Raw genomic sequence first — 14,857 nt, 5'->3', positions numbered from 1 at the left:
CAAACATAATTTAAATATTCATCTTAAGGGTTTTCCCTTCCAAAGTAGCCCTCAAGTGTAATGTTGCAAGAACATCTTCTTTATAATGTCTTCACAGACATTGACACATATTTATTATCTACAGTAGAAAATCTTGACTTTTAACAAGGATTTCATGTTAGTAAAACAACTGAAATTCAACCAGTGCAAATCTGGTGAATAAGTGATTTTTAAAGGGAAACACTAATTTAGGTGTAAAATAAAGTTAAAATAATTTATATTCATACCACTTAACATTTCTCTTTGATTAGATAATGTGATTAGTGTGTTTGTATGTGTCTTATGCCTACAAGCACAATTTACTGTGATGCCATCTATCTTAGGATATACCCTGATTTATAATCTGAAAGATGAGAGTTCTCCCCAAAATTGAATTTATAAGGTTTATCAGGGGTAACTTCAAACCACTGAAATTTCCACGATAAAGTGTTGTGATTATCTAAAATGAAAGTTAAAGTGAAGCTTCGCACATAAGAAGTAAGTCACACCCTGTATTCTTTCTTTCCTTGTCTCAGGATCCTAGCTGCACTTCTCCTTAGTTTGCTCATAAGCAATCAGGCTTCCTCAAATGAGGGAATAGGGAAGGGCCCTTACCTGGAAATCACACTCCTTGGCCTGCCTGCTGCTGATGTCCTCCTGGAAATCCATCTCAGGAACACATTAGATCTGGTGTCCCACGACCAGTGACCAGCGGAAGTGTCCCTTCCTTACAACTGGCTTTCCTGGTTGTTCCTAGTCTCCATGGCTCTGGATTACCCAGGAAGTCCTCGAGGAGTTCATCCTCTTGAGCCACAGAGACAGAGACAAGCAGGTTAGAGGGATTGCACTCAAGTCAAGAAAGACTTTCTATCAGCTGGGTGGTCTGGCACAGAAGATCTAATTGTTCACAAGGGCACGTGGAATGGAGGCCCCAGCATCATCAGCAGACAGGTACTATGGTAGAAGTCACACCTGCGTTTTCACTGGCTTCCTGTCTAATCACTACTCCAAGTTCACAACATAATATTTGTACGTATATAGTGGCACCAAACTCTCTCTCTTCCAGATAGTCCGGGATCTCAACCCATGACTGTATGGTCATGGCATGCGTGACCAACTCATCGCTAGTCAATTCCAAAGGCTTCTGTTAATAACTATGCATTACTTGTAAGAAGGGTCACTTAGGACATTTCTATGAACAGAGAAATTGTTATTAACTTGATTCTCTTGGAAGAAACAACATTCCTTGGCAGAAAAAAAAAGATACAGTATAGACTAGACATACTTCAACGATATAGGAAGGACAAACTAGCAAGTCAAAGACACAGAGTAAGGAGAAACTACAGATAAAACATTACTGTTTCTCCTCAGCCTGGAGATATCTGAATACAAAGGATAATCACTTCCTCAAAACAATCTGGAAAATGCCTAGAACTTAAATATATATTTTAAAATTTTACTTATAAATTCCAGTAAAGATAAGGAATGCTTATAATACCTTACACTCATAGTGTAAAAATTTACAAAATGTTACTTCCCCTTAAGATGAGATGAATTATCGGGGGAGCCTGGGTGACTCAGTAGGTTGAGTGGCCAACTCTTGATCTTGGCTCAGGTCACGATCTCACAGCTTATAAGATCAAGCCCTGTGTCTGGCTCTGTGCTGACAGCACGAATCTTCTTGGGATTTTTTCTCTCCCTCTCTGTTCCTCCTCCACTCTTAAGAGAGTGAGGCTGGTCATCTGTTAGATGAGGTGAATCATCTAACTCCCAAATGGGTCTGGAATGTTCATGAAAGGGCATTATCTTATTTCCTACTGTGCTACATTCTGAAGAATCAACACAGACAATAATTAAACAGTATGAGCTGAATTACTGTTGAAGAAAAGTTTCATTCATGATCTGAATTTGTTTGATAAAAGATCTTTAGCTGAATCACAAATATGCTTTTTGAAAAAATAAAGAAGTATGGGGGAGGGAAAAAGAAAAAGAAATTATGCCTTTCTCTAAGCTATGGTATCCTTTTATTTTTAAAACCATATAAATGGATAGAAATTTATTTTAAATTCTTTGAGTAGAGTTTAAGTATCTAGTTGAAGGGAAGATCTACCGAATGCTGATTCTACCTTGGGGACATATTTCTATTATAATTATGAACATTAGTTGTTATAAATCAATTAATCAATCAACCAAGTAAAGAATCAATAGACCAAAACAAATGACCTAACGTCTTCAAATTCTATACAAACCTTGCTCTTTGGAACGGGAATGAAAGAATACGAGCTTATAAGATAGCTCAAGGCCTAAGAGACCCTTTTTCTATTTATAAGTCTTCCTCCCTATATGGTATGCACATATATATTTAATTATTATTATTGTCATGATAGTGATTTTACGAGAGGGAAAAAAAAGCTAGGAGATGGTCATATATGAGGTTCAGATTTAGTGGAAAAAAGAAAAATAAAAAAAAAGTTCATAAATACACAGAGCAATTGAATAAGAGTCATGTATTGATTGCCGTTGTGCAGATCTGAAGATATTATAAAAATATAGTAGATGTTTAGATAGCATACCCAAAAAAGGAGTAGATATGTAAATTATTATGGGGTAAATTAACTATTTTGGTATTCTGCTACTGAGAGTTTAAATAGAATTTCAAATGATATGGGTACTATGAAACCATATGTTATGAACACAACACAAACTCCACAAAAAAGAGAGCATATGATGGTCTTAAGAGAGCATGGGGAAAGGACAAAACTAATAAAATTAATTTATGCTTGTTTACATTTATACATTAAAAAATAATGATTTGTATTTCTTGGAATTTGTAGGAATATGGTCACTAATAAATATGAAAATACTGGTACTGATAGTTGACAACAAAAATTTACTTTATATATTTACATATATAATTTTTTTAATATAAAAAAGAATTTGAGTTAGCTTAGAAAGATTTAAGAATAACATGATAAAGAAAATTAGAAAGAGAAAAAGGAAAATAAGTTAAGAGAGGGAAACAAGTGTTACCAAAGGTAAGCGTCATGTCCAAAGTACACTAATGCAGTTACATGACTCACCGTACACATAAGAAAAATATGGGAAGTTTGCAGGAGAAGCACATGCATCAGTTCAGATAAATCATAGATATGTGTATATGTTTGCATATGAGTGTGTATGTGTATATGTCTGTATAGAAATAGAGATACTGAAAGACACACACACACACACACACACACACACTCAGAGAGACAGAGAGGCAGAAAGACAGAAACAGAAACAGTACTAGACACAGAGACAGAACACTTCTCACGTGGCTTCAGAAAAATCATTGTGTTCTGGCGGGGACATCTCCAACCTATGCCTAAACAATGATAAACTTCTTAGAGCAAATATATTCTTAAATTATTTGTATGCAATACTCTCTGTTTGCCAGGTCCATTCTCCAACTGTCCCTCTGCAGTTTCCAGAGGCTGGCCTCTACAGTGAGGATGCCTTGACAGTGGAAGGCCTCTGCAGGATACTCAAAGGTTGAGAGGAGAGAGAGTTCAGGGTATTAATTCCCGGGACCCACTCACTATTAGGGTATGGCTTGGCAATGACTGAATTGCTTAATCTGTGGACACATCCTACTGGTCCATCCTATTCTTCAGAACTACAGGCTTCTGGATTCATAACAGCCTGTGCTTCATTCCTTTAGTCCTGGGACCACCATACCTCTCCCTGATAGCCGACTTTAAATTGCTTTCCCATCCTTTGTGTTTCCCCTTAATCCTGCCCACATTTTTGTTAATAGTCCCTTAATTAATTGCATTTCACTTACCCGTCTTGAGTGTGCCATTTTGTTAATTTTTAGGACCCTGACCATTCAATTATGAAAACCAGTATACTCTTTTAGATTTCTCACTAGGAGGGCACAGTAGTTTTCTAGCTAATTTCTATATGGCTAAAATACTAAGTATTATATATTAGAGATGTTAATAATCCTAAAAAAAAAATCAAAGAAAACATAAAAGTTTGGTTTCCATCTTATGTGAAGCTAGAGGAATGCAACTTTGTTTGATTCACACCATGGATATATTTATTTTGTTCATGTTTGTGTGTCTCTGGACCTAACACCTATACATAGAGCATCAAGTGCTCTAAAATGATCTAAAATTCATTTATTACTCCTCTGTGAACTGGATTGAAGCTCTCTACCAGAAACAAATGAGTAAGGAAATACATTTCTGTAAAACTGAAGCAGGAGAAATATTTTAAAGTATCAGTTTTAAAGTAAATTTTGATCTTGAGTTTTTCAACAAAAATCATACATTTCACATGCACTTCACATGCACTTAATGTAAGACCATGAGGCAGAAAAAGCCAAATTGTTTGGTGCATTGTATACATAAGTTAATACATGACTGTCCCAAAATTGTAGACCAAATTCATCACTAAATCAACATACCTGAATTACATTTAAGAAATCTTTCTTCACAAGATTCTTCCTCACTTTTAGCGGGATCTTTTATATTATTGCGCATGCATACATACACACATACACACACACATACACACACATACATACATCCCTTTTCGGCATGGGTGACTAATTTTATCATATTGTACCTCAAATATTACAGACATACACTTAACTAGTAACCCAATAAATGACAATTGATTCTATCTTTAAGAATTTTTGTGTTTGGTGACATTGCTATATCCTATTGGGTGAACTCTCTAGCAGCCTCTGGGGTTATAAGGTCAAGGTACAGAATCACCATTTTTTCTCAGAAGAACACTGGATATTGTAAAGTTGACTTCCACTTCAAAGATTTCAAATGATTAATGAAAATGAAGTGTGTGTGTGTGTGTGTGTATTACTTTAAAATGAAGTTATTCAGACCCAGAGAGAGAGAGAGAGAGAGAGAGAGAGAGAGAGAGAGATTTGCCCAAGGTCACCTAATGAAATGATGGCAGAGATTTGACTCAGACACTCCAGTCTACTGACCTTCTCTGTTAATTAAGAGCATTAAAACAAACTGAAGAAAAAGACAAGAGCTCAGGACATAAAATACAAATGGCTTCCATCATTATTTCATCTGTGCTTAATTCCTTCATGGCTAGCAGACCGAGTACGGAATTACAGTTCCTACCTGATTTGGCCAACTCTATTGCCTTCTAAATGTTAATTCCAGTGGTCCTGTAAGGTCTTCCATCATGACCTGCATGAAATGCTCTGTAACTTGTAGGAGGCTTTACCACATTTTCTACTTCTGCTACCAACTAATCTTGGGGTTCAATTTTCTCCCCAAGCCTCATCTTTTCCATCACTAATAGAAACAAATTATATTAGGTAGTTATGGGTGCCCTACTGGTGTAAGCCTTCCATAAACTTTTAATAACTTTATAAGTAGGAAACATTTCCACATACTTCAAGCTATAATATCTGTGAAAATTCCCAATTCTGATGAAATTTTCCTGAATACATTGATGGATCAACGTTTGAGTGGAATTTACAGGTGAATCAATCCCCTAGGACTGATTGTTGATGGCATCAAAACAAAGTTTGAGCTTAGCCCCATATCATCCAATATAGTGTGAAAGTATTTTCCCAAGTCAGCTACCTATTCCTTCCCCAGGACCTTTGTAAAGTTTTAAAGGGCTGCACTATTTGAAAGAACACCCTTGAAGTTTGAGACCACTCTGAATTTAAAAATCCACATGGATATTTGATTCATTGTTCACTACTAGAAATTTTGCTAATATTAAAATTATGCTTCTGACACATAAAGTGTTTCTTCTATTTCCATTCAAACTTCCTAAATAAGAAGGCTTCTTATGTAGGATGTTTTAAAACAACATCTCATTACATTTCCCTGCCTGGAGAAAAAAACCTAGGGAATCACTCCCAAGTTATAGGGAGAATTTCTTCTGGAAAAACCACACAAATTCTAGGAAGACTGTACTCTTTTAAAGAAGATCTCTTTTCAGGTCCTTTTAAAAGAGGCATTTCCAGGAAGAAAATTCAATGGAAAATTATCCTTTGCTCCCATCTCCCTGTCACATCTCCTGCAAAAGGCCTAATTCTCAGTATCACTACATTTAGTCATTTTGTGGTGCTGCTAATCACTTGGAAACTTTAAATGCTCCCTGAGAACAAGAAATCCAGAATGAGTTCATTCCTGCACTAATGGGACAACCTCAGATTTATTTTCAAGTGGATTTGTTGAGCTTATCACCTCTCTCTAAATTGCAAAAAAATGATAATTGAAGTTAAAGTAACTATTTCCAAGTAAAAATAAAATGGAGATTGCATACCTTGATTTAAAGCTGTCAGGTGGCATGAGTTCCAAAGTATGAGTTGGTCCATATAGGTTTACAACATATAATTTGATGGTTGGGTTCATTTGACCTGCCTTTGAGAAAATGAGAGTTGTAATACAAACATATTAAGCATTAAATTATATTGAAAAGGAAAGTGTTTCGATTCCTTTACAATTCTGCATTAGAATACGGAAAAAGTTTAATTTCTCTAAAGTAGAAATGATTTCAAATTCAACAACCTGATTGCCTTCAATTGTTTTTGTAGATTGCTGTTTCTCAAGCATTTTAGTCAGACAATTAAAGGTGATGGAAAATCATGATGGCTTTATTCATTAGGCATCGCTACTGTGTTCTTTCCCTAGGATAACACCAGAAGGGCTGGCTTTACAAAACAATGAGTAGAACAAACTGCTACTTACATTATAGGATAAGAAATGCAATGAGAGAAAAGATTAGCTGATTAAAAGAAGAAGAAGAAGAAGAAAACGAAGAAGACCACCTGCCAGTCTAGGTAGCACATGCTTAAAATTCCCCAATACCTAATCCCTTCCATTGCATTAAACATTCCTAAATTTCCTTTTAAACTGTAGTGAACACTACATGGGGTACAAGTGCCCCTTCAGAGGTGGTGGGCCACAGAGCATACTGCCCTCACTAAGTACCGAGCTAGAGGAGTAGAAAGACAGTGATAAGAATAGGTAATAACTAGCCTAGAGCATTAGTATGTTTCTGGCTCACAGTATATAGTAAAGGCATTACATTAATCAACCTACTAAATATTCCTACTTCCCACTTAAGATATAATTATAACCCTTTTCCAGATGACAATGGAGAAGCCAAGCAAACAGCGGAAGATGGGATATCTAATAACTGAGGAAGCCGGCATGTAAACCTGGGATGCTCTTCCCTGCTGCAGTTATGCGTCAGTTCATTCCTAGGCAATAGTTTCCAAAGTCTTTCTAAATATACTATGAACTCATAGGGGGAAGAAAGGGACCTTTTACCAATATATTCCAAGCAGTTTGGAATGAATACAAGAATGTGTATGTGAATAAATGACTTACAGAATCAGTTGACTACTGGTGGTGCAATGTGTTTCTGAACAAAGTACCGATGTGTTGTTGGGGTGTGACTGATGTTTTAGGAGAAGGCTATCTGAGATATACAAAGAAAGACAAGGAAATTAAAAGTGGGTTAAATTAGAAGACTGACAAAATCTAAGGAGGATGATAAAAGTGATTTAAAGAGGAGAATGAAAATGAAAAATCCATGTCCAAGTAATTGGCACTGATAAAACCCAAAGTTGAACAGGACCAGAAGCAACGTAATGCATTCCACCAACACTCAGTAATAGCTCCATGAGAACTGTGTTATTAGGCTATTAAATATGACTAGCATGGAGGGAAAGGAAAAGGGATGAATGGGTGAAGCACAGAGGAATTTTAGGGCAGTGAAAAAATACTCTGTGATACCATAATGATGGATACATGTCATATATTTGTCCAAATCTACAGAATGCACAACACTAAAAGTGAACTGTAATTGAAACTATGGACTTTGGGTGATTATGATATGTCAGTGTAGCTTCATCAATTATAACAAATGCACCATTGTAGTGAGTGATGCTGATATTGGGAGAGGCTATGCATGTGTGCGTGCAGATGGCATATGGGAATTCTGTCCCTTTCTCTCAATTCTGCTGTGAACCTTAAACTGCTCTAAAAATAAAGTCTTAATAATAAACAAAAATAACTAGCACACCTGTGGAAGTGTATCATACACAGGTCAGAGGTTCTGAGCCAAAGAAAGGGGTCAGGAATGTCTTCCACTGCAGAAACAATGCTATAAAGAGAGATGATGGCAATGGTTCATATACTGAAGGGCTTCCTGGAAGATAAGCTATGATCCTGCCTCATGGAGTAGGATCTGGTGTCAGATTTTATAAAATTTTTCATTATTTTAAAACCCTCAAGTTCTGGGCACATCTGTCTTGGACAATTTAGTTTTATACCACACACAGGAGCTCCCTTTCACATCACTACTGTTTCAATTTAATTGTCATGACCCTCCCTGAAAAAAACGGCCTTATCCATTTTTTCAATCTAACCATTTCTTTAGTTTGACCACATATACTAAAAATTAGAGCTGGGATACAATATTTAGTAGTGCCATTCAAAGTGTTGAACTTTGACCAGCAGCAAGTATCCATCAGTATCACCTGGCATCTTAGAAACACAAATACTAGGCCCTACACAAACTCAAAATAAGAATCCATAGTCGTGGGCCCAAGATTCTGTGTTTTAACAAGACTCTCAGATAGCTATAATTAGTATGCAAATTTTATAAGACACTGATATATATGTATATATTTTTTCAATAATATATATTATTGCTAGTATATGTAGTAATACATATATATTCAATAATGTATAATAATATATAATAACATATAATATATAATATTGTATACATATATACACATATTGGATACATGTGTAATATATACATATATATATTATATATTACAGTTCAGTGGTTACCAAAGGTGTTAACCTGCATCAGAATTACCCAGAGGGCAGGAAGGCTTGTTTAATAAGATTTAACCAGCATTTCTCATGTCATGGGACATAACTGTTATTTACTGAATATAGACGATGGGCAAGATGTTAAAGATCCTCAAGTATTGTTTGATTATCAAAAATGAGACAATACTTCTCTGAGAATATGTCACAAGTCAGCAGTTTTGAGTCAAAGTAGGTTTCCCTTCTGTAGCTTAAAAATAGCTCATAATTTTGTCACATAGACTAACAAAACAGTAATTTCTAAAAATGTCTAAAGTTTAAAAAATGTCTAAAACAGTATATAGTAGCAAATTAAAAAGATAGCTATCATAAAGACATTGAATTTTCTAGTTGGTGAAAAATTGTGCCTATTACTTTTTATTTTTCAATAAACTCATTTAGAAAAAGAGAAATTGATTTTTTGTCAGTTCATATCAATGATGAATAATTTTATGACATACTTTGTCAAAGACACAGATGGTATTTACCATATCATAAGATACTTTTTTGTTCATTTGTTTGTTTTTAATGTTTGCAACTCTGCTATGCTTCTACCTGTATGGGATCACCGATAACCCTGTTAGCTTTTACATGAAAACAAACTAAAATTTGTGTACATGTGTGGCCAATTTTAGATAAAAAACAAACATTAGGCTATTTCCAAAACTCAGCTGTCCATCAGTCTATAATCTCAATTAGATTTTTATCTCTCCATGGAGTTTTGAAATTAAGTGCACAGTGCAAGTTCATTCACACCTTTCAATATCTGGATCATTTCAATACTTTGCAAATTAGAGGAGTTCATCTATTTGCTTTTTACAGTCACATTTTCCAGAAAGACTGCATATCTACAGAATCCTTCCTCTATAATTCTGAAACACAAGCCTCAATAATAATTAACCTTATTTTACTGGCAACTAAATTGTCATTAAACGAGATAATGCTTTAATTAAGAAGATTAACCTGAGGTTACTGAGATAGAACTGTGCATCTCTTTTGTGCTGAATTGCTAATGATAGGGTATTTTATGAGTTCTGAATCATGCTGAATTAAGTAAAATACAAATATATTTGTTTAGTGTAAGTATTTCATTAGTAAATCTGACCACATTGAGTATTTGCTGCACTTATTTTAATCTAGTTTAATTTGAAGCACAATTTAGTGTGAACTCTATGAATTACTTCAATGTCTAAAGTACTACTTTTTGTAAGTTTATTGCAAAAGTAAGAGCAAATCAAAATAATACAGTTGCTAGTGGAATAACTGACAAATGTTTTGTTTTTTTTTTAAACCAGAGTGGAAAATAATAACTTTCAAAGTTTAAGTAATTTATCCAAAATGATACTGAAACTTATTCCGAGAACAAGGATCAAGCTCAGACCTACTTTCTTCCAGTCCTATGGTCTTAAGTACCTGGGCAGGGATTCCTACTGAAAACCTCCCGAGGATTTATGATTCTTTCTCTTGGCATGGTTGCTAGAATAGCTAATGTTTCTTTGTGTTTAATACTCCTCAGTGGTGGTAATTAACACACACTCAGGACTTTTACCTTGCATTACCTGTCTTTATCTATGTATCTATTATTTATATATCTTATGTATCCATCCATCCATCCATCACCTATCTCTCTCTCTCTCTCTCTCTCTCTGCCTGCCTACCTACCTACCTATCCATCTATCTATCTCATGTGTGAGACTAAGAATCATATGTATATCTTACTAAGTCATTAGGAGTAAATGGAGCAAACAGAGCTACACATATATTTGTTAATTTGACAAGATGATATTTCGATTCCAGATATGTCCTCAGATATATAAGTTAACCTCTGGTAGTTTTACAAAAAGGGACAGAATCAATAAATTTGAGTTATTTCCCTGTTCTTAAAATAACTCTGACTTTTATAGAAGGACTTAGCCTTTTAGAGAGCTCAGTTTGTCCATTTATAAATAGAGGCAATTGTGAAGAAGTCCAAATAAGGAAAAAAATAGTGAAACTATCTCTGAAAATATGAAGTATATTATTAGCACACATGATTTACATAATAGCAAAGATTATTTTATGCCTAGCTTTATTATTGAGAATTATAAAATAATTAACCTATTAATAACAAAATGTCTAGATTTATCAACCCAGTATTTTCTGAATCAAATTTTCTCAGATATTTCTATTTGTTTATGTGTTTGCCTCAGCCTTTTAAAATTATGAGGTCTAGGAGTGTCCCAGTTCAAGCACCAGCAGCCTCTAACTGAGAAGGCAATTTGAAAATGCACCTATTGCGAATGGTTCTTAGCGTGAGTCCTACAATTCCCCACTCCTCTTGGGACATGAATTACAAAAAATTTGTTTCTTCCCTGGGGCTGATTTTGTTTCCTTTTTGCAGTGAACAAACAGTTGTGTGTGAATATCTTGCCTATTCACATATGCTTTTCACAATATGCCACTTCATTTTGTATTTAAATTGTCAGGTGAATTTTCATTATCATAAGTAAATCAAATGATGTGAGAATTAATACATTTGAGAAGTCTTTTCAGTCATTTTTTGGGGGAAAGATGCAGTTATGCCTTATAGGAACAAACTGTCATTCGTAAAACATGGCTAAATCTATATTAGAGAAGTCATAAGTTGTGTACTTGAAGTACAATAAAAATCTCTTCGTGAATGTGATTATTTTGTTGTTAGGCCAGGTTGCCATTTTTTCCTGAAGAGCACAGAATATATACGACTTCTAACTTATATCCAGAAAAGACCCTATACATAATATTTCAAAATCATAAAATTAGATTCCTCTCAATTCTCCTGTCTTTCTCAGCTATAAGCCAGTCATTTAATACTACCTACAGTCTATGGAAGGAAGACAAGATTGAGAGAAAACAAACAAGCAAGCAAACAAAACCCAAAAAACAAAACCACAACAGATGGTACAGAATCTCACTGAGTAAACAATCTTCTTATTCCTGACTCTCTATATTCAAGCCAGCATCCATCCTTCCTTCCTTCCTTCCTTCCTCCCTCCCTCCCCCGCTCCATCTCCTTTCTTCCCACCCTCCTTCCCTTCCTTCCTTTCCTCTCTTTCCTTTCCTTTCTCCCTCCCCTCTCCTCCCTCTCTCCTCTCCTCTCCTCTCCTCTCCTCTCCTCTCCTCTCCTCTCCTCTCCTCTCCTCTTCTCTCCTCTCCTCTCCTCTCCTCTCTTTCCCTACCTTGAGTAACTTGGGTCTGGTAGATGAGAGGAAAATAGAGAAAGTCACCCCTACCCAGACCATGCCTTCACTGCAAGTATAGAATAACATGTGTCATGGGTAATTTGTCCAATACTTTGACCAATTAATGTAATGCACAAGTTGAAAGGTACAAAACCTATCATGCTTGGGAAATATAAAGTACAACACACGAAAGGAATGGCTTAAAAATAGCTTCTAAATCGAATTAGCAGCCATCTCTTACCAAATTAAGAGGTGAACTGTGTAAAGTGGAATTTAAAAACTTTCCTATAAAACATCTTTACATGATTAATGCATAAGGGTCCTCACTTGTGAGCCTTTTTCTTTGTAATATAATCCTGGGGTAAATACACCTTTAAAAATAGAACTTAAGGCATCAAAAATGCCATACAATAGAAAAAACAGTTACACTCCAGATGTTTTGCAACCTGCTCCCTACTTGAAAATGGTTTTGCTCTCTGGGCAAGATTTCCGTATTTGCCTCACTCAATAAAACAATTCCATCTATCTTAGCCATGCCTGGCTATGGCTCTACCCCAGCATGTTATAAAGTATGTTCCAGAGTATGCTCTGCCAAAATAATGCTGATGTTAATACTAATACTAATAAATTCTTTATAGAGATTCTTTATGCTTAGTCTATTCCTTACTGGAGATACTTTATGCTTAGTCAATTTTTTATGAGAGATTTATAATACACATTAACATATAGTATATTAAATGCTCTACGAAATAATCTGAGAGAAGTTGGATTTTTCTTTTTTTTTTGACTAAGAAATTTCAACTCATTTAACCATGAGACTTTTTCTTCCCTTATAACACCTATTACCAACTAGAACATGACAAATGTTAACAAACAGAATGTACTTTTGGAGAAACCTGTGCCTTAGCATCAGTGCTGCCCCTTATGTCTTCTCACCTTTTTTCTAACTGGGAAGGTGAGGGAAAACAAGAATGAGAGCATCAAAGGGAAATAAATGCAGCAAAAGTGACCGTTCCCAAGCCCTTAATCATCTCTACCTCTTCCTACCAGAACAGTGTGTATAGGCTACTGCAAGCTCTAAAAAGATGAGTCAGCTGACCGGTAGGAAAAGTTTCTTTTTTTCTGCAAAGACAATTTGTTCGCGAACCAAGGATACTATCAATCAAGTCAATGGTGCAGAGAGAACAAACTAGTGCTTCTACGATACTTACCTTAGGGTATGGATACTGCTTTCCTTTGGGATACAATGCTCCGGTAAATCGAGGAATAATCATGTTAGGCACCAACGAGTCATTTATCATCAGGAAGGCAAGCCTTTCTCCATCTGGTGACCACCAGTGGGCAATATGAGAATGCAGAAGTTCCTCTAGAATAAATGAGTGTTATTTGAAACCAACTGTAGAGATGTGGGCTCAGTGACCCACAAACATCTGTCCTTGAAATCTCCATTGCACATATACATTTTTTTCCTATGTTGGGTTTTATCAACATCATGAAGAATTCTTTATTTCTGAGTTACCCGTTTAGTCCCAGGGGAAGCAGATGCAATGGAAAGAAAGAATGAAGCAATGAAGTCAGGATTTCACAGACCATCAGCAAATGTGAAGAGAGAAGGTGAAAGCACTATTGGAATAAAAAGACTAAGAACAGTAACTGAAGACTGAGATATGGCATAAAACCATATTCATGTCACCATTCATTTATATTTGCATTCGATCATATCTCCATCATCAAACAAGTTGAATTTCGGTATTTGTCAATGCCTTGACAAACTAGATTCATGAAATTATTTTGAGCTCTCAGGAAATAGAATAAGAAATATATTGGATATCATTCATGTGACCAGATCCACTATTCACTTGTCTATACCTGCCTTCTGTCCCAGTAAGTTAACTTGTATCAACTACAGTAAAAGGGCTGTCATGCTTTCCAGAGCATGGCCATTAGGGTACAATGGCAAGAGATTAGAAGAAGAGTGAAATCAGAGTATTCACTCCCTTGGCCTTATCCTGAAGTGGCACTTCAGGCTTGCTGTATGTTTTAAATAATGTCACTACTCCTATGGATGCAGTCTTTTCCATGAAATGTTCTCCTTTTGTATCTTGTAATGCATGGTTCATCTCTATGGACATAGGGGTGGTATAATAGCTTGGTTGCTACTGGTCTAGATTATATCTCTGTCCTTTATGGTTTCACTTCATAAATGTGGTCTCTTTGTAAATAGATCTTCTTCAGAATGTGCCAGCTCTTTCCTTTTGGTACCTTGACAAATGCCGTGAAGAATACCAGCAATAGACTCAGAAAAGGGACCTTTAAAGTGAGATTTTGAGATTACCTTGGAGATCTATATCTGTATCTATATCTGTATATCTATATCCATCTATATCTGCACTACCTTCGATGTAACAATCACCCTTCCAGGAAGGAATTGGAGCATAAATAATCTGTAGCAAAGGATGGAATCATGAGTAATCCACTGTCACTGGTGATGACACAGAATGAAATGCAGATAGAGAGGAAAGGTTTGGGGAGGGTAATTGGTGGTGGCACTTGATTTCCACAACAATGGCAACTCTACAGATTATAAAGTGAAGTTCACATGGTTCATATGACACCTCAGGGAGAGTACATAGACATAAACTGAAATTGAAACCATGACTGCAAAATCAGGGATACAAAAAAGATCATCAGGGCATCTTTGAAGGAGTCTGTCTCTTCTGTAGTTGCAGGTAAGGCAGAGGTCCAAGAGTACACAGCAAGGGTTGCAGG

The 14,857-nt window shown here is 35.7% G+C and overlaps 1 protein-coding gene across 2 annotated transcripts in view; it reads right to left on the bottom strand.

The window, feature by feature from the left end:
- Positions 1–14,857, bottom strand: part of DPP10 (dipeptidyl peptidase like 10) — a 653,109-nt gene that overhangs the window by 107,183 nt on the left and 531,069 nt on the right. For both annotated transcript variants that reach the window (XR_007155206.1, XM_047873649.1), the window contains exons 9-10: positions 13,300–13,454; positions 6,322–6,419 (exon numbers count right to left, since the gene is read on the bottom strand). Coding sequence is in view for 1 of the 2 variants with exons in the window: in XM_047873649.1 (XP_047729605.1) it covers positions 6,322–6,419; positions 13,300–13,454 (253 nt within the window). In the remaining variant the exon portion in view is untranslated. The remainder of the gene's footprint in view (positions 1–6,321; positions 6,420–13,299; positions 13,455–14,857) is intronic.

Source organism: Prionailurus viverrinus, chromosome C1 (genome assembly GCF_022837055.1).
Source record: "Prionailurus viverrinus isolate Anna chromosome C1, UM_Priviv_1.0, whole genome shotgun sequence".
Classification (NCBI taxonomy): domain Eukaryota; kingdom Metazoa; phylum Chordata; class Mammalia; order Carnivora; family Felidae; genus Prionailurus; species Prionailurus viverrinus.
The sequence above is the reverse complement of the archived record's forward strand: the minus strand, read 5'-3'. Positions and strand labels throughout refer to the sequence as shown.